The following is a 19320-nucleotide window of genomic DNA, read 5'->3' as shown; positions in this document are numbered from 1 at the left end:
AAGCATAAGGAATGGAGACCCTTTTAACCTGTTTCAGTAAGAAAATTTTGAAGATGACTTAATTTGTTTTAAGATTTTATGTATGTAACAGTTTTGTTCAAAAACAGTATAGATACTTCTTGAACAAAATGATTGTTGCTGAACTTGATTGTCATAGGTGTCTCTACTTCATGTTTATTTAGTGACTCTTGGTGTTTAGGTACTAGATCTAAGAAGCCTAGTGAAGTACAGCTGAGATACAGAGAAAAAAGTCAGAGTGGATTCCTTGTGTAGATGGCACATGGCCATAAGGACACAACACATCTGTCTAGAATGTTTCACCTAGCTATGGAAAAGAGCTTAGGGTAAATAATAATAATAATAACTTTATTTTTATATACCGCCAGCTATCTTGCGGATGCACAAAAGATACCGACTCGATCGCTGTTGGCTGATTCTCCAGTAGCGATTGATGTGCTATCAGATTTGCATGCAAACGTAAGCAGTTAATATGTGGGGAAGCAGCATGTCACTGCTGTTAGGGCTTTTTTTTTTTTATGGCACAGATGTGTGTTACACATGCACCATCTGTCCCATTAAAAAAAAAGCCCTCCTGCTTTTGTCCCCCCCCCATTAAAAAAATGACAGGAGAGAGCCCACTCGCTCCTGCCACAAAGGACCTCCTGTGCTGTGCCAATCCCCTCCCCCCCCTTTTTATGTTGGGAGCAGGAAGGGGTGCTTAGTCCCTCTGACGAGGCCAAGTCTACAATGCCAGGTCTTCCCCTTCCTTGTTTATCAGGGACTTTCTTAGGCTTCTGCTGTATCCTGGATACAAGTGGGAGTAGCCTAAGGAAGTCCCTGATCCCAACCAACCTCTTTGACCTCCAAATACCTGATTAAGCACATGCATCACATCTAATAATTCTAAGTAGGAATTCTCTGTAAAACGGTGCTAGATACACCACTGACTGGTTAATGTGTAATGCAGAAGAAAGGAAGGGCCTCCTTGAAGAGATACTCCTACTTCAGTAAAATGAAGAAAGAAGGCCCAATATGAAAATGCCTGGAGTTCTAGAATGAACTGCACAAAATAGCCACCAAACATCACTTTCAGTGTCAGCCCTAAGGCGCCAACAATTCAATCACCCAATGATGTCTGAAATGCTAGTATATTACAATTCAGGATAATGTGTACAAAGAATATGTATCCTGGGATATTGCTTAATCAAACAAAAAATTAAGAGATTCAAAGTTAAGAGTTTTACCATATTCCTAAAAGAAAAGGAAAAAAAAATCCGTGAACCTACAAGTGCAAAGCCTGGATTTGAATGGCTTCCAAAGGAGGTAGAGATACTGTTAAGGTTTCCTTTGAAAACTTTGACCTTCTAACTTGCTATGTAAGTGGCTTGGGGGGTAGGGAGAAAGAAGTAAGAGGGTGGTGATGTCAGGATGTCTGATATGGGGTGGGATGATAAAAATATAGACCTTGATGTCATCTAGTATTTTGTATAACTTGATTTTTGGATCTCTGAGACAGGGTTAGTGTGGGAAAGTTCTAAGGGGCATGTGATGAAGCTACTAAGTAGTAAATTTAAAACAAATCAGAGAAAATATTTTTTTCACACTGCTTATGACTAAACTCTGGAATTCTTTAGCAAACTCAGTACATAATAGCTTACTCCCCCTATTATCTCAGTCATCTTTCCATCTCCAGCAGGTATGAATTGTACTCATCTCCCTTGGTTAGGGCTGTTGGAATTTGTTTAGGGCTCCTAGTTCCCTTTTTGTGCTTGATTAAGCTTGGGTGGGCCCTGTTTTGGGGTCCATCTGACCTCAGGGGTGTCACACCCAGCGGCTATCATGTTGGGTCCCTCCCCCCTTTCCTCCTCCTCCCCAACATTCTTGTTAGATGAGCCTCAGCAGTAAGCCTTGCCCCCCCCCAGTCAGGTAAGGCATACTTCTTAAAGAGCCTGTGGAGTCTGTTCTGTAAAATAAATTTTAAAAAAATCCTGCGGCAGTGAGCCGGTCTGAAAGGTTGACCATGGATTAAAGGGAGTGCTAAAGGAGGACAAAGCCATCGCCGACAAACACCACATTTTTTGCATCTATATTTACCAAAGAGGATATACACAACATACCGGAAGCTGACAGGCTATACACGGGAAACCAACAGAGGTATGCAGGCAGATTGATAGGCTTAAAAATGATGAATCCCCAGGACCGGATGGCATTCATCTGAGGGTAATCAAAGAACTGAAAGGGGCTATAGCTGAACTGCTTCAACTAATAGCCAATCTGTTGATCAAATCAGGAAGGATTCCAGAAGTCTGGAAAAGTGGCGAATGTTATGCCGATCTTCGAGAAAGGTTTGAGGGGAGATCCAGGAAACTACAGACCAGTGAGTCTGACCTCAGTACCGGGAAAGATGCAAGAGACGCTGATAAAGGACCGCATCATTGATCACCTTGACAGATACAATCTGAGAACCAGCCAGCACGGCTTCAGCAAAGGAAGATCTTGCTCAACAAACTTGCTGCACTTCTTCGAGGGAGTAAACAGGCAGATAGACATAGGTGACCTGGTCAACATTGTATATCTGGATTTTCAGAAGGTGTTCAAGGTTCCACATGAACGACTAATTCAAAAAAAATTGCGAGCCATGGAATCGAGGGTGAAATACTCATGTGGATTAAAAACTGGCTGGCAGATAGGAAACAGAGTAGGGGTAAATGGACAATGTTCGGACTGGAAAAGCATCACGAGTGGAGTGTCACAGGGTTCTGTGCTTGGACCCGTGCTCTTCAACATATTTATAAACGACCTGGAAATTGGTATGACGATTGAGGTGATTGAAGAACTTTGTATCGTCTGCAAATTTAGAGTAGTGAAGACGCAGGATTTAAAAGCAAAGAATACTTCATCTGATGTCAGAGTACAGAGAGTAAATTCATTCTAAGAGTTCTAACTTCATACTCCTTGAAGGCACTTTGTAGAAAGAAAAACAGTTAGGTGAGAAGGTTCAAAGAAAACATATATGCATTTTAACAACTTTGAATTGATTAGTATCATTTGCAAATTTAATCACCTCACTAATCATTCCAATTTTTAGATAATTTATAAATAAGTTAAATAGCACCGGTCCCAGTACAGATGTTTGCGGCAATCCAATATTTACCCTCCTCCATTGAGAAAAATGGCCATTTAACCGTACCCTCGGTTTTCTTTCCGATAACCAATTTCTAATCCACAACCAAACTGCAGGCCCTGCATTAATGGAACAGACATCCAGCCTATATATGCCGCTGTACCGGACCATGGTGCACTCTTACCTGGAGTACTGCGTCCAGCACTGGTCGCCCAACATGAAGAAGAACACGGTACTACTTGAAAGGGTCCAGAGAAGAGCAACTAAGATAGTTAAGGGGCTGGAGGAGTTGCCGTACAGCGAAAGATTAGAGAAATTGGGCCTCTTCTCCCTCGAACAGAGGAGATTGAGAGGGGACTTGATCGAAACATTCAAGGTACTGAAGGGAATAGACTTGGTAGATAAGGACAGATTGTTCACCCTCTCCAAGGTAGGGAGAACGAGAGGGCACTCTCTAAAATTGAAAGGGGATAGATTCCATACGAATGTAAGGAAGTTCTTCACCCAGAGAGTGGTAGAAAAGTAGAATGCTCTTCCGGAGTCTGTCATAGGAGAACATACCCTCCAGGGATTCAAGACAAAGTCTATAAATGTCCTTTGAAAATGTTTTGGTTCTTGTCTATATGGTTTCAGGATGGGTGGAAGCTTCCCTTCTACAAAAGGCAAACTTTGTCTCTGCTAACAAGAACTGGTAAAAGACTTTATGCTTCAGTTTATCAGCAAGGCCCTAAATTTTAGAAAGTGACTACCCTATAGCAGATCTGAGTCATCCTTCAAAAAATCCTCAGGGCCAAGTTAAAAACTTTTTCCTTTGGGGAGCCTATGGTTTATCACCTGCCAGTTCTTTTGGGACTGTCTACATCTGAACAGCCTCTCTTGGTTTTATCTTTCCCTTCTTTCTCCTAAAATTTTATATACAAAAATAAGAGAAATGGGTGACTGTCGACCTTTACTATTGATTTTATGGCATTTTTTTCTAACCTTGTTTATTGTAGTCTCCAATGTAAATTTCTTTGACCTGATCTCAGAAAAGGGAGTATATCAAGTACAAAAACAAATTCCACAATTGTTCTATTGTCACTATTATCCTCAATCTTTTGGTCTACTTTACAGATAAAATAATATTCTGAAAAACAAACTCGCTAAGATTTGTGGCTTGATGTTTACCTTTAGCTCTTATGGGCATAAGATCCACAGCAAATAATAAGACCAGACTAAGCTCACAGGAAGGCCTATAAGGTTACTGTAGGCTTCTGCCCAACTTGATTTTGATTGCTGTTTTTATTTGAGCCCTAGCTTCCCTTTGCTTGTTCAGATTTTCTCCAATACAGATACAAACTGGTCCAAGTACAATTAATCAAAGTTACAATAAATACAGAAATAAATACTCCTGTGTTCCTTATGAACAAACAAAATACCTTATACCATATTACAAAAGAAGAAATTAGGTTCTTACCTGCTAATTTTCTTTCTTTTAGACTCTAGACTAGTACAGCTTCACCGATGGGTAATAGCTCATCATGACCAGCAGGTGGAGACAGACCAAACTTTTGGTTATCACACTTAATAGCTGACCCTCCCTCTATCTAACAGTCTGCCGAATAACCAAGCAGAACTAAGAAAAACTAACCATAAACAGTAACACTCCAGTCAGATTTTCAGGATTTCCCCAATGAATATGCATGAGATCTATTTGCATGTACTGCTTTAATTATATGCTAATAGATCTCATGCATATTTATTGGGGAAATCCTGAAAACCCGACTGGATTGCGGCCCTCAAGGAGAGACTTTGACACCCCTGGTCTAGAGAGTCTTAAAAAAAGAAAATTAGTAGGTAAGAACCTAATTTCTCCTTCTTTGTCAATACTCTAGACCAGGTATTGACAAAGAAGTACCGTATTTTCGCGGATATAACGCGCACCATTGTAAAACGCGCACAGGGGTATAGCGCGCAGAAATCACGATGATATGTACAAAAACTTTTCTATACCGCGCTCAGGCATATAACGCGCATGCTGCCCGACTCTCCTCTGGCCACCCCGACTCTCCTTTCGCTCTCCCCGACTCTCCTCTGGCCACCCCGACTCTCCTTTCGCCCTCCCCGACTCTCATCTGGTTGCCCCGACTCACCCTGACTTTCGGTGCACTGCCCCGACTCTCCTCTGGTTGCCCCGACTCACCGTTCACCCGCCCTGACTTTCGGTGCACTGCCCCGCCTCTCCGTGCCTGTCCCCCTTGAAGTCCTGTCCCCCCTTGAAGGTCTGCCTGTCCCCCTTGAAGATCTGCCTGTCACCCCTTGAAGTCCTGTCCCCATCCTGAAAGCCTGATGCCCCCCCTCGACGTCCGATTCTTCTCCCCCCTCGGCAGGACCACTCGCACCCCCACCCCGAAGGACCGCCGACTCCCCGACAATATTGGGCCAGGAGGGAGCCCAAATCCTCCTGGCCACGGCGACCCCCTAACCCCACCCCGCACTACATTACGGGCAGGAGGGATCCCAGGCCCTCCTGCCCTCGACGCAAACCCCCTCCCCCAACGACCGCCCCCCCCAAGAACCTCCGCCCGTCCCCCAGCCGACCCGCGACCCCCCTGGCCGACCCCCACGACACCCCCACCCGCCTTCCCCGTACTTTGTGTAGTTGGGCCAGAAGGGAGCCCAAACCCTCCTGGCCACGGCGACCCCCTAACCCCACCCCGCACTACATTACGGGCAGGAGGGATCCCAGGCCCCCCTGCCCTCGACGCAAACCCCCCTCCCTCCAACGACCGCCCCCCCCCCCAAGAACCTCCGACCGACCCGCGACCCCCCTGGCCGACCCCCCCACCCCCCTTCCCCGTACCTTTGGAAGTTGGCCGGACAGACGGGAGCCAAACCCGCCTGTCCGGCAGGCAGCCAACGAAGGAATGAGGCCGGATTGGCCCATCCGTCCTAAAGCTCCGCCTACTGGTGGGGCCTAAGGCGCGTGGGCCAATCAGAATAGGCCCTGGAGCCTTAGGTCCCACCTGGGGGCGCGGCCTAAGACACATGGTCGGGTTTGGCCCATGTGCCTCAGGCCGCGCCCCCAGGTGGGACCTAAGGCTCCAGGGCCTATTCTGATTGGCCCACGCGCCTTAGGCCCCACCAGTAGGCGGAGCTTTAGGACGGATGGGCCAATCCGGCCTCATTCCTTCGTTGGCTGCCTGCCGGACAGGCGGGTTTGGCTCCCGTCTGTCCGGCCAACTTCCAAAGGTACGGGGAAGGGGGGTGGGGGGGTCGTGGGGGTCGGCCAGGGGGGTCGCGGGTCGGCTGGGGGGGAGGGGGGTTTGCGTCGAGGGCAGGAGGGCCTGGGATCCCTCCTGCCCGTAATGTAGTGCGGGGTGGGGTTAGGGGGTCGCCGTGGCCAGGAGGGTTTGGGCTCCCTTCTGGCCCAACTACACAAAGGTACGGGGAAGGCGGGTGGGGGTGTCGTGGGGGTCGGCCAGGGGGGTCGCGGGTCGGCTGGGGGACGGGCGGGGGGTCTGGGGGGGGGGGGCGGTCGTTGGAGGGAGGGGGGTTTGCGTCGAGGGCAGGAGGGCCTGGGATCCCTCCTGCCCGTAATGTAGTGCGGGGTGGGGTTAGGGGGTCGCCGTGGCCAGGAGGGTTTGGGCTCCCTCCTGGCCCGATATTGTTGGGGAGTCGGCGGTCCTTCGGGGTGAGGGTGCGAGTGGTCCTGCCGGGGGGGGGGGATGTATCGGACGTCGGGGAGTCGGCCGGGCAAGAGGGCTTGGGCTCCCTCTTGCTCCGATCGTGGATGCGGGTGCGGGTGGGAGCGCGTGCGAGCGGTCGTTCGGGGTGGGGGTGCGAGCGGTCCTGCTGGGGGGGTGAATCGGGCGTCGGGCGGGGTGGGAACTATGTTTAAAAACTTTTGTATACCGCGCTCAGGCATATACCGCGCGAGGGGTATGCGCGGTACGTAAAATCACGTATAACGCGCGCGTTATATCCGCGAAAATACGGTACAATATTTTTAAATACATAGAGTTGTGCTCAAAAGTTTATATAACCCTGGCAGAATTTGTAAAATGTGTAACATTTGTGGAAAATATGAATGATCTTGCAAAATTCCATTTTTTAGGAATATTGATCAGGAAAAGCTCTCTATTGACACAGAACTGTGTGTGTTCTTTATAATAACTGAACTCACACAGACTGCCCTGATCAAAAGGTTGCATACCCTTGAGTTTTTGGGTTGATAATATACACTCAAGTTGACACATGCAGGTTGAGATGGCAATGATAGTTAAGCATCCACACCTGTGCCTTGTTTAATTTGTAATTATCGTTTGTATATAAATAGTCAATGAGTTTCTTAGCTTTTGAGAAACCCTTGTGCATTTCATCCAGGGCTACATCAACTTTGCTGGTTACTGAAGCATTGGGAAAGCAAAAGAACTGTCAAAGGATCTGTGAGGAAAAGCAGTTTAACTTCATGAATCAGGAGAAAGATGTAAAAAGATATCAAGACTTGAAAATGGCAATCAGTACTGTTCAAACTCTGACAAAGAAGTGGAAAATTATGGGTTCTGTTAATACCAAGCTGTGGTTAAAAAGATTTCAGACAACTGTCAAGAAACTTTGTAGGGATGCAAAGAAAAACGCACAAGCCAACTTCTACTGAAATACAGGCTTCGCTGCAATGTGGGCGGCGGCGAAAAAAGCAAACAGGACGTTGGGCATGATTAAGAAGGGGATCACGAGTAGATCGTTAGAAGTTATAATGCCACTTTATAGAGCAATGGTCAGACCACACTTAGAATACTGCGTCCAACACTGGTCTCCATACCTTAAGAAGGATATAACTCTGCTGGAGAGGGTGCAGAGGAGAGCCACAAAATTAGTCAAAGGATTGGGGAATTTGAGCTACAAAGAATGCCTCGAGAAACTGAGACTGTTCACCCTCGAAAAGAGAAGATTGCGAGGGGATATGATAGAGACACTTAAAATATTAAAAGGATTTACCAAAATAGACCAGGAATCAGCATTACTAACATTTTCAGATGTGACACGGACAAGAGGTCATAGCCTGAAATTGAGCGGCAGCAGGTTCAGGACTAACGTCGGAAAGTTCTGTTTCGTACAACGAGTGGTGGGCACTTGGAATGCTCTCTCGGAGGAGGTTGTGATGGAGACTACTGTTCTGGGTTTCAAACGTAAGTTGGATGCATACCTTCTTGCTAATCATATTGAGGGATACGGGAAATCCGGGTCTCCATAAAGGAGTACCTAAATGGGCCTCCGCGTGTGCGGATCGCCGGACTAGATGGACCTAGGTCTGATCCAGAGAAGGCATTTCTTATGTTCTTATGGCTGTTTATGCCTGCACAATAAAAGTGGGCTACATAGTAGAGTTCACAACCCAAAAAAAGAAAGGAACAAGTGCAAAGAAAACAATGCAAACAAATTAAAGAGCCTAAAGAAACAGGACAAAGATAATATATGCGACCCTACACAGCCTGTGCCAGGTGTCTTAGAATCACAAAGTCCTCTCTTGCCGACAGCATTGTAACTTCATTTTATAACAACAGACGAGTACAATCAGTTTTACGAGACTTTGCTCCTAACAAATCATTCAAAGCAAGAAGGGACTCTGTAATTCTAAGTCCCCGACACAGACCCCATGGCAAAACACAAGGCATGTCGGGTCACGTGTATTAAATTCATCTTTGTCCTTTTTCTTCAGGCTGTTTTGTCTGCATAGTAGAGTTGCCATTACTGCACTGATGCCACAAAACAGCCTGCTTACAAAAAGCCAAACAGCACCTAGGGAAGCCTCAAAACTTCTGGAACAAAATAATTTGGAGTGATGAGACAAAAATTGAACTTTATGGTCACAGCCATAAAGGCTGTGTTTGAAGAGGAGTCAACAAAGTCTAAAGAAACGCACACTGTGAAGCATGGAGGTGGATTGCTGCTATTTTGGGTTGTGTGAGCTACAGTAGCACAAGGAATTTAAGTCAAAATTGATGGCAGGATGAATGCAGCATCTTAAAAGAAAATATTGGAGGAGAATTTGCATTCATCATCAAGAAACTGCACATGGGGTGCACCTGGACTTTCCAACTTTCAGATCCTTGTCATGAGGCCAAGTCAACCCTTCAGTGGCTGCAGCAGACAAAAGCAAAGGTTTTGGAGTGGCCATCGCAGTTTCCTGACCTCAACATCATTAAGCCACTTTGGGGAGAACTCAAACAAGCAAAGAATTTACAGGATCTGAAGGCTTTTTGCTAAGAACGGGCAGCTGTACCACATGCATAAATAAAGGACCTCATAGCATAGTTACTCACTGTAACATGTATTCTCTGAAGACAGCAGGCAAATACTCTCATATGGGTGGTGTCGTCCACTGAGTCCAGCACAGACATATACAAAAGTGCACTGTCACTTTTTTTTGTATATCTTTATTAATTTTTCAGTCTAAAAACAGTGCATAAAGGAATAAGAACATAAGAATTGCTGCTGCTGGGTCAGACTAGTGGTCCATTGTGCCCAGCAGTCCACTCATGTACGTTTCGGTTCAGCAGGAACTTGTCTAACTTTGTCTTGAATCCCTGGAGGGTCTCCTATGACAGACTCCGGAAGAGCATTCCACTTTTCTACCACTCTCTGGGTGAAGAAGAACTTCCTTACATTCGCATGGAATCTTATCCCCTTTCAACTTTAGAGAGTGCCCTCTCGTTCTCCCTACCTTGGAGAGGGTGAACAACCTGTCCTTATCTACTAAGTCTATTCCCTTCAGTACCTTGAATGTTTCGATCATGTCCCCTCTCAATCTCCTCTATTTGAGGGAGAAGAGGCCCAGTTTCTCTAATCTTTCGCTGTACGGCAACTCCTCCAGCCCCTTAACCATCTTAGTTGCTCTTCTCTGGACCCTTTCGAGTAGTACCGTGTTCTTCTTCATGTACGGCGACCAGTGCTGGACGCAGTACTCCAGGTAAGGGCACACCATGGTCTGGTACAGCGGCATGATAACCTTCTCTGATTTGTTCGTGATCCCCTTGTTTATCATTCCTAGCATTCTGTTCGCCCTTTTCGCCATGGCAGCACATTGCATGGACGGCTTCATTGACTTGTCGATCAGAACTCCCAAGTCTCTTTCCTGGGAGGTCTCTCCAAGTACCACCCCGGACATCCTGTATTCGTGCATGAGATTTTTGTTCCCAACATACATCACTTTACACTTATCCACGTTGAACCTCATCTGCCATGTTGATGCCCATTCCTCGAGCCCGATTATGCCAAGTTGCAGATCTTCGTAATCCCCATGTGTCTTCACTACTCTGAATAACTTTGTATTGTCCGCAAATTTAATTACCTCACTCGTCGTACCTATGTCCAGATCTTTTATAAAGATGTTGAAGAGCACGGGTCCAAGCACCAAGTCCTGCAGCACCCCTCTTTTGCATGCAACCAGAGAAGTTATAAAAAATGTTCCGATACTCAGGACAAGACACTGCACACACCAGTTGTGAGGGTCCGAACCCGAGATGGTCCTATTACATTGAGTATACTTCTTTAATCCACTAGGCTTTGGGGGACATTGATGGAAATACCGCCAACGCAAAATCAAGTCTCATTATAAGGGAGGTTGAATAGAAACAAACCAAAAATGAGTTAATGTTCCTGTGGTTTTCACCTGAAGGCCCAAAGAAAGTGAAAACTTGAAAAAAAATAAGATAAATTTATCAATTTTTTCAAAAATCTTTAAAAACTTTTGTTTGCTAAACATTTTGGAAACCATCCACTTTAATATTTTTTTGGCTCTGATCCTTCTCGTCCATCTTTTTTGTATTTTTAAAATTATTGTTAACCAAGTCGAGCTCCATTTTGGTTGAAGACCCAGTATATAAAGGCCCAGTATATAAAGCTAAAGTTTTAGTTTAGTTTAAAAGGGAAAATATTAAGAAAAAAAAGGTACAGGAAGGCACAAAAAGAGAAAATTTAAAGCACACTGAAGCGTCCTGAGGGTCCTGCGAGCCAGTGTTCGGTGGGAAGACACTTGTAGTAAGGGCAGTACTAAAGTTTTTAAAGTGACAGTACACTGTGGTACAAGTACATTTCGGGCTCCGTGGATGATATTACCCATACATGAGAATATACTGCATGCTTGTCCTCGGAGAATTACAATTATTAGAAGAGACTACAAGCAGTCAATGATGCAAAAAAGGGGCAATACACAACATTAAGAACATTACAAACTTTTTAACAAAACCATTATTTTCTTTATTGCTATCGTTCATTTAATGATTATGCTATTCTTTGAATTATAATGGTTTAATTTGAAGCACATTAAAATACAAGAAATGTGGTTTTGTCTAATCACTCATTTTTCACAAATAATACATATCATATACAAATTCTGCTAGGGCTATGTAAACTTATAAGCACATCGTATTTCCAATCAAGATATAGGCCAGACATGGGCAACTCCGATCCTCGAGGGCCAGAATCCAATCGGGTTTTCAGGATTTCCCCAATGAATATGCATTGAAAGCAGTACATGCAAATAGATCTCATGCATATTCATTGAGGAAATCCTGAAAACCCGATTGGATTCCGGCCCTCAAGGACTGGAATTGCCCATATCTGGTATAGGCTATAACTACATAACTGTCAAAGGCATTGTGTAGAAAGAAACTTACAGATGTAACAGAAAAATCAAACACTTGACAATTAACTTTTATGCTATTTATAATAGATTTCAAATAAGTATCGGGATGACATCAAAATGTCACATACAGATTCTGAAAATGTGAACATTTATTGTATAAAAACAAAAATCAGTGGGGTATATCCCTAATAAAAGGCTCCCATTTAATAAGCAATGATCTTGGGGAAGCCTTTTGTTAACATAAGAGTTAACTATGCAAATAAAGAAATGTCGTTTGAATGTGTTTTGGTTTTTGCCTATTTGGTTTCAGGATGGGTGGAGGCCTACCCTCCTACAAAACGCAGATTCTGTCTTTGCTAACAAGAAACTACTAAAATACTTTATGCTTTAGTTTGTCTATATTTTGAAACGCTTTACCACCTTACAGCAGTTTTGAATCATCCTTTTTCTACTCGTATTTTCTACTGGAATAAATGCTACTACTTCTCTGGTTTCCGGGCTCCTTCCCTAGCCAGTCCATCCGCCGCCTCATTTCCTGGAAAGCCAGCATGTCCAGGGATATGTATCTAGAGAGAGAAATCAGAATTAAATGTACATACAGAGCACCAGAACTGTACACAATTCAGAAACACAAGACTCATTTTATGTGTTTTGTTGGGGATTTTTTTTTTTTGTAACCAAGTCTATGCCAGTTGTCCTGTTTGTCTGTCTTATTAGATTGTAAGCTCTGTTGAAGGATAGTCTCTCATATGGTAATGGGAGATTAGGTTCTTACCTTTGTTAATCTTTCTGCATGTCCTTTACAGAATCAATATGAAAGATATTTCACATTCATTTCTCCATGCTCCTCCTACTTAGCTGAGGAGTAGAGAGCCCCCTGTAGTGAAGTCCAAAAGCCACCAAAAAGTACTGGAACAAAGCATAGAAAAGGGACAGCATCCCACCATACAACAGCATTCTGTTCTGCTCTGCAAGATAAAAGAACGATTTAACAGGCAAAAACATAGAAACAACATGGAACCGACCTATTGTGTGTGGTGAGCACAAACTGGAAACCTGCCTTCGAAAGATACATATTAATTCATACACAAGAATCCCCCACAGGGCTTGTCTGCTGGCTGGAAGATATCGAAGCCTAAAAGGAGAAACTTCCAGAGCAAAAACAGGCAGGTAGACAAAGGGAGGGACATATTGATACAGTAAGGGACTTATAGAAAGAAGATTAACAAAGGTAAGAACTTAATCTTCCATTCTGTTACGTCCTTTCCGTAATCAATCCAAAAGGTGATGTACCAAAGCAATGACAACATCTAGGGTGGGAAAGAAGAGCCTGCCCGTAACACAGAGGCCCCAAAAGTGGCATCAGACTGAGCCACCACATCCACTTTAAAATCTGGTAAAGGTATGAAGAGACAACCAAGTGGCTGTTCTATACAAATTTTGGCTGGTTTAATTGCTCGAGACTCCGACCATGGTCGAATGAGCTTTGAAGGATACTGGTGGTTGCCTGCCATAGGCGATGCAAGTTGACAAAATCGCCATGTGAATGCATCTGACAAAAGAAAAGATTTAGATGCCAGCCTGCCATGCCTGGAGTGGCTTGAGGACAAACAGATGATCAAAAAGATGGAAGTCATTGGTCCTCGCCAAGTAGTGCAGAAAGACTCTGCAGACATCCAGTTTTTGCTATATCTTATACTTGTCAACTGATCCAGTGGAACAAAAGTCAGGCAGACAAACTTCCTGGTTGATATGAAATTCCAAAACCACTTTCGGAAGAAAGGAAAGAACAGTCCGGAGGGGTACCATGGCCTCCGTGATCCAGAAAAAGGGTTCTCTACAAGAGAGATCTTGCAACAGAGATATGTCTAGCTGAGACAATCATCACTAGGAAAACTGTCTTGACTGTAAAATCCAGAAGAGACACCTGTTTGAGCAGTTTAAAGGGAGCTGCAGCAAGGCCTTTTGAGAACCACATTGAGGTTCTATATTGGAAAAATCTGATGCAGGGGTAGCCGCAAATGAAGCACCCCCTTGAAAAACCTAGTCACATCAGGATGAGCCGTAACGAGAAAGACCTGCCACATGTACCTTTAGGGATGCCAAAGCAAGGCCCTTTTCCAGCCCGGCTTGTAAAAAAGGCCAATATCGCTGGAATTGGAGCACTCAATGGCTCCACCTGGTCTCTGGCACACCACTGCTGCAAAGCCTTCCAAGCCTTGTCATAAGCTGCCAGAGTAGAGTGCTTCTTAGACTTTAGAAGAGTGGCAATCACCATGTCCGAGTATCCTTGTTGTCTCAAGGCCGAGCACTCAAGAGCCAAGCCATAAGACCTAAGCGCTGGGGGTTCTACATAGGAACAGGCCCCAGACTAAGTAGGTATCAAAGCGGAAGCTTGAGCTTGTCTCACTGAAGACAGATCAGATCTGCATACCAAGGATGGTGAGGTGAGGCCAGTCTGGAGCTACTAGAATCACAAGGCCTGAATGAGATGAGATCTTGCAAATGGCCCGACCTACCAATGGCCAAGGTGGGAATAAGTAAAGGAGTTTCCAAGTCGACCAAGGCTGGACCAATGCTTCCAGTCCTAAGCTTCCTGGCTCTGTTCTTCGAATGAAGAAGCGCTTGACTTTGGAGTGCTTGGCTGAAGCCATCAAGTCCTTTGTTGGTATGCCACAGGAGCTCACAATGAGACAAAATGCTCTATCTGAGAGCAATCACTCTCCTGGGTCCATGATCTGATGACTGAGAAAGTCGCCTTGTACATTTTCCTCTCTGGCCATGTGTGCTGTGGAAAGAGCCAGAAGATGTACCTCCGCCATTGGAACAGAATCCAAGCTTCCTGACTCATGGGAGCGCTTCTGGTGCCTCCTTATCGATTCATATACGCTACTGCTATGGCATTGTTGGAAAACATCCACACTACCTTCCCTTCCAAGGTTATCTGGAGAGCTCCGAGTACCAATCGTAGGGCTCAAAGTTCTATCTGATTTATCAACCAATCCTTCTGACGGGAAGTCCATAGGCCCTTAATGGAATGATCCCCACAATGTGCCCCCAAGCCAAAGAGGCTGGCATCGGTCATGAGAGTAATCCACTCTGAGATCCTGAGAGATACGCCCTTTTCACAAGTAGCCCTCTGAAGCCATCAGCAAAGACTGCTTCATGCTGGCAACATCTAGGGAAGGGGCACCTGAAGGGGATGATGCTGTGGAGACCACCATGACAGAAGGGATTGCTGTAGTGGCTGCATGTGCACTCTGGCCCAGGGTACTACTTCCAAGGACTCTAAGGCTTAAATGTCCAAGAGACGCTGCAGATTCACCCTGACCTTCAGCATTTTTTCTGATCTGCCCACAGAAGAGTCCAAAAATAAATCTGGAGGGAGGCAAAATAAGTCTATCTTATGTCACACCCATATGATATCCAGCACCCGTTGGTCAGAGGAGATTTGTTCCCGCTCCTGTAGGAATGTTGACTACCGGCCTCCAATGTAAGGAAACGTGGCCGAGTCCCTAGTGTCATTGGGACTTCTTAGAAGCAAGGCTGGTGCGATAACCTGAAGCATGCTGGCGCCTGGTATTGTTATAGCTTTGTCTATAACACTGAGAATATCTCTGGCCAGATGAGCCTGAGAAATTCTGGCAAAACCTGTGTGAGAGCCAAAAATTGGTGTGACCTCCTTCCGAAGTCCGCTGAGGCCTACTGTCCAGAGGGATTTAGGAAAGCAGTCCACCACACTGGCCATAAGGTCATCCAAACCTTTGCCAAACAGCATTTGACCCTTAAAAAAGAAGTCTGTTGAGTCACTTTAGATGCCGAATCTCCAGCCCAGTGGCAGACCCAGAGTGTTCTGCAGGCAGAAACAGCATACACTGAAACTTTGCCTATGGTCATACAAGGCATCTGCCACATAATCAACCCCTTCTTGCACCAGCTGGGGGCTGGTGTCATCCTTCATAGAAGGGTCTCAGCACAACCTCATGTGACAAGCACGCACTGCAAAGTAGGCAGCTGCTGCCACCTTAATACCCGAAGAATCAACTCCAAAAAGCTTCTTCAAGACCATGTCCATGCTACAGTCCTGAGAATCTTTCAGCATCACTCCTCCTTCACTCGGGAGGGCAGCATGCTTGGTCACCTATGCCACTGCTGAATTCACCTTCGGCTGCTCAAACAGCAGCTGAAAATCCAGTACCATAGAACAGAGCTTAGCCATAGTCTTAATCAACCAAAAAGAACTCTCTGGGGTCTCCCACTGTTCAGTAACCAGAGCAGTGAGATCTGGATGAGACGGAAAAAGGATGTCAGAGTACTAGACCAACTCATGACAGTGCATTGAGGTGTAGAGGGCTGAGCTTCTAGCTTTAGCTCTTTTATAGTGTCCGCAATAAAACTCAAAACAGAGGCTGATTTAAACAGCCGATGGACAGAGGAGTCGTCATCCATATCAGGACTCTTGGAGACCACTTGGCTAATCATATCATATACGATATCCAGGTTGGATGCAGTAACCATAGTATAAGTGCATAAGTGAAGGCTATCCAGGTCCCAAGTGGACAGGGGCACAAGGGTAGGTCCTGACTGAAAAGCTTGCGCAGTACCCAATGGCTGTGCCATGTGTCGGGTCTGCAAGATATGCTCTCCACATGAACTGCACAAATTCTGGGGGAAAAACACAAGTCGGGGTCAATATCAGCTTCCTACAAGTCCAGGAGAATGACTGTGAAAGGTAACAGAACTCCATACGCCTGTGCTTTACCATTCCTGCCTGAAACTGGTACTGAGTGAGATTTTCCACCCATTTCCCGGACCCAAACAGGCTCCCCAGCCCTAAAGGACCCCGAAGAGGCGAAGCCCGAAGCTCCCATCCCCTCCCCTCATGTGCCGCAGACAAGGATGCTCTTCTGCTGGTAAACCGATGTATTCCATATAGGAAATCAACTCCTTAGAGGTGGAGTCATCTATCCCTAATGATTATGAATGAAAATCGAGAGGTTCTGAAGCAGAAAAAAAACAAACTTAAAAAAAGATTGCTAAAAATCCAAGAATGCCGTCACCAGTAAATTTGCGCCTAAAACACCTTGTGGAGACCAGATGGAAACACAAAAATTGGTGATTTGTGATTTTGGGGGGTTGTGGAACTGATCCCTAGCCCCAGAAATTGCTGAACATCCTATTTTCATACCCCCCCCCCCCCAATTCTCCCATAGGAAGTAATGGGGCTGTACTTAAGTCTCCACAGTGCCTGCCTGTCAGCTCTATCTGTGCAGTTGAAGTAAAGGGAAAGGATTTGCTGCCTCAAAATTTCACCAATACACAATTTTCAGGCTGCCATAACAGGGGGTGGGAAAACACAGCTTGGAAAAGAAGGCTGAAAGGAGATATCACTGAAGTCTATAAAATCCTGAGTGGAGTAGAACGGATACAAATAGATCGATTTTTCACTCCGTCAAAAAATACAAAGTCTAGGGGACATTTGATGAAACTGCAGGGAAATATTTTTTTCACTCAAAGAATAGTAAAGCTCAAACACGTTGCCAGAGGTTGTGGTAAAAGTGGATAGCGTAGCTGGTTTTAAGAAAGGTTTGGACAAATTCCTCGAGAAAAAGTCCATAGTCTGTTAAGACATGGGTGAAGCCTCTGCTTGCCCTGGATTGGCAGCATGGAATGTTGCTACTCTTTGGGTTTTGGCCAGGTATTAGTGATGTGGATTGGCCACTGTGAGAACGGGCTACTGGGCTTGATGGTCCATTGGTCTGACCCAGTAAGGATGTTCTTATGTACCCAGAGGCCTCTTACTCAGGGCGCAAACAGCCTACACTTAAATCTCTGTCAGGGTTAGCAGGTAAGCACGCTCTCAGGGGGATGGACCCCGAGCTCTGAAAGCTGCACACAGCAGGCTGGCTCAACCAAGTCCACATGAAGTTTGTCCTATGTAGCAGCAGTCCAGCTCCGCGGAAACTGTGTCCTTTCCCAGGCAGAGAACCCTTTTAAAGGGGTCTCAAGGCACCAAAGCCATTGATAAAAAGATGAACTTTAAGCAAAAAAAAAAACCACAAGAAAGGAAGCAGAGTAGATCAAAAAGACTTCTACATGGTCTACTCCTCAGCTAAGTGGGAGGAGCATGGAGAAAAGATGGAAAAATTAGACTCTTAACTGCTAATTTTCTTTCTTTTAAGTCCCTCCAGACTGGCACAGAATAGATTTCTGCAACTCCCGGATTGTGGGAAGAGATTGAACAGTAATGTTACTTACCGTAACAGTTGTTATCCAGGGACAGCAGGCAGCTATTCTCACTAGTGGGTGACGTGATCCAACGGAGCCCCGATGCGGACGCCTCACAAGCAGTTTTGCTTGAAGAAACTCGAAGTTTCGAGTCGCCTGCACCGCGCATGCGCGAGTGCCTTCCCGCCCAGCGTAGGGCGCGTCTCCTAAGTTCAGATAATTAGCAGAGAAGCGAACCCAAGGGAGGTGGGTGGGACGTGAGAATAGCTGCCTGCTGTCCCTGGATAACAACTGTTACGGTAAGTAACATTGCTTTATCCCAGGACAAGCAGGCAGGTATTCTCACTGATGGGTGACCTCCAAGCTAACACAAGTGGGATGGTGGGAGAGTTGGCAACTTAGGAGAATAAATTTTGCAATACCGTTTGGCCAAACTGTCCATCCCGTCTGGAGAAAGTATCCAGACAATAATGAGAAGTGAAGGTATGAACCGAGGACCAAGTGGCAGCCCTACAAATCTCAATCGGTGTCGATCTGAGGAAAGCCACAGAGGTTGCCATCGCTCTGACCTTATGGGCTGTGACTTTACTATGAAGGGGTAATCCAGCCTGGGCATAGCAGAAAGAGATACAAGCCGCCATCCAGTTGGAGATGACGTCCCAACTTGTTCGGATCAAAGGAGATGAAAAGTTGAGGAGCAGTTCTGTGCGGTTTGGTGCGTTCCAGATAGGAAGCCAAAGCACGCTTACAGTCCAGAGTGTGCAGAGCTGATTCTCCAGGATGAGAATGAGGCTTTGGAAAAAACACTGGAAGAACAATAGATTGATTGAGATGAAATTCTGAGACAACTTTAGGAAGGAATTTTGGATGAGTGCGAAGAACCTCCTTTTCATGATGGAACACTGTAAAGGGTGGATCAGCAACCAAGGCTTGGAGCTCACTGACTCGGCGAGCAGAAGTGAGGCCAATGAGAAACACCACTTTCCAAGTGAGATACTTCAGATGAGACTTGTCCATTGGTTCAAACGGAGGCTTCATAAGTTGAGAAAGAACAACATTGAGGTCCCAAACCACTGGAGGAGGTTTGAGAGGAGGATTGACATGGAAAAGTCCTTTCATGAATCTGGAAACCACATGATGAGCAGAGAGAAGTTTCCCTTGAAGAGGCTGATGGAAAGCAGCAATTGCACTAAGGTGGACTCGTATCGAAGTAGACTTGAGGCCAGAGTGAGAAAGGTGCAAAAGATAGTCCAAAACTGAAGATAAGGAGGAATGTTGAGGTTCCTGATGATGAGAAAAACACCAAGTAGAAAATCTAGTCCACTTTTGGTGATAGCAT

General features: G+C 45.4%; 1 protein-coding gene across 2 annotated transcripts in view; it reads right to left on the bottom strand.

Moving 5' to 3' along the window:
* Positions 1–10964: 10964 nt before the first annotated feature.
* The window catches only part of LOC117356515 (ribonuclease H1-like), a 112261-nt gene continuing 103905 nt past the window's right edge, over positions 10965–19320 (bottom strand). For both annotated transcript variants that reach the window (XM_033935802.1, XM_033935801.1), the window contains exon 9: positions 10965–12319. In XM_033935802.1, coding sequence (XP_033791693.1) covers positions 12233–12319 — 87 coding nt within the window. In that variant the 3' untranslated portion in view covers positions 10965–12232. The remainder of the gene's footprint in view (positions 12320–19320) is intronic.

This window comes from Geotrypetes seraphini, chromosome 3 (assembly GCF_902459505.1).
Source record: "Geotrypetes seraphini chromosome 3, aGeoSer1.1, whole genome shotgun sequence".
Classification (NCBI taxonomy): Eukaryota; Metazoa; Chordata; class Amphibia; order Gymnophiona; family Dermophiidae; genus Geotrypetes; species Geotrypetes seraphini.
The sequence above is the reverse complement of the archived record's forward strand: the minus strand, read 5'-3'. Positions and strand labels throughout refer to the sequence as shown.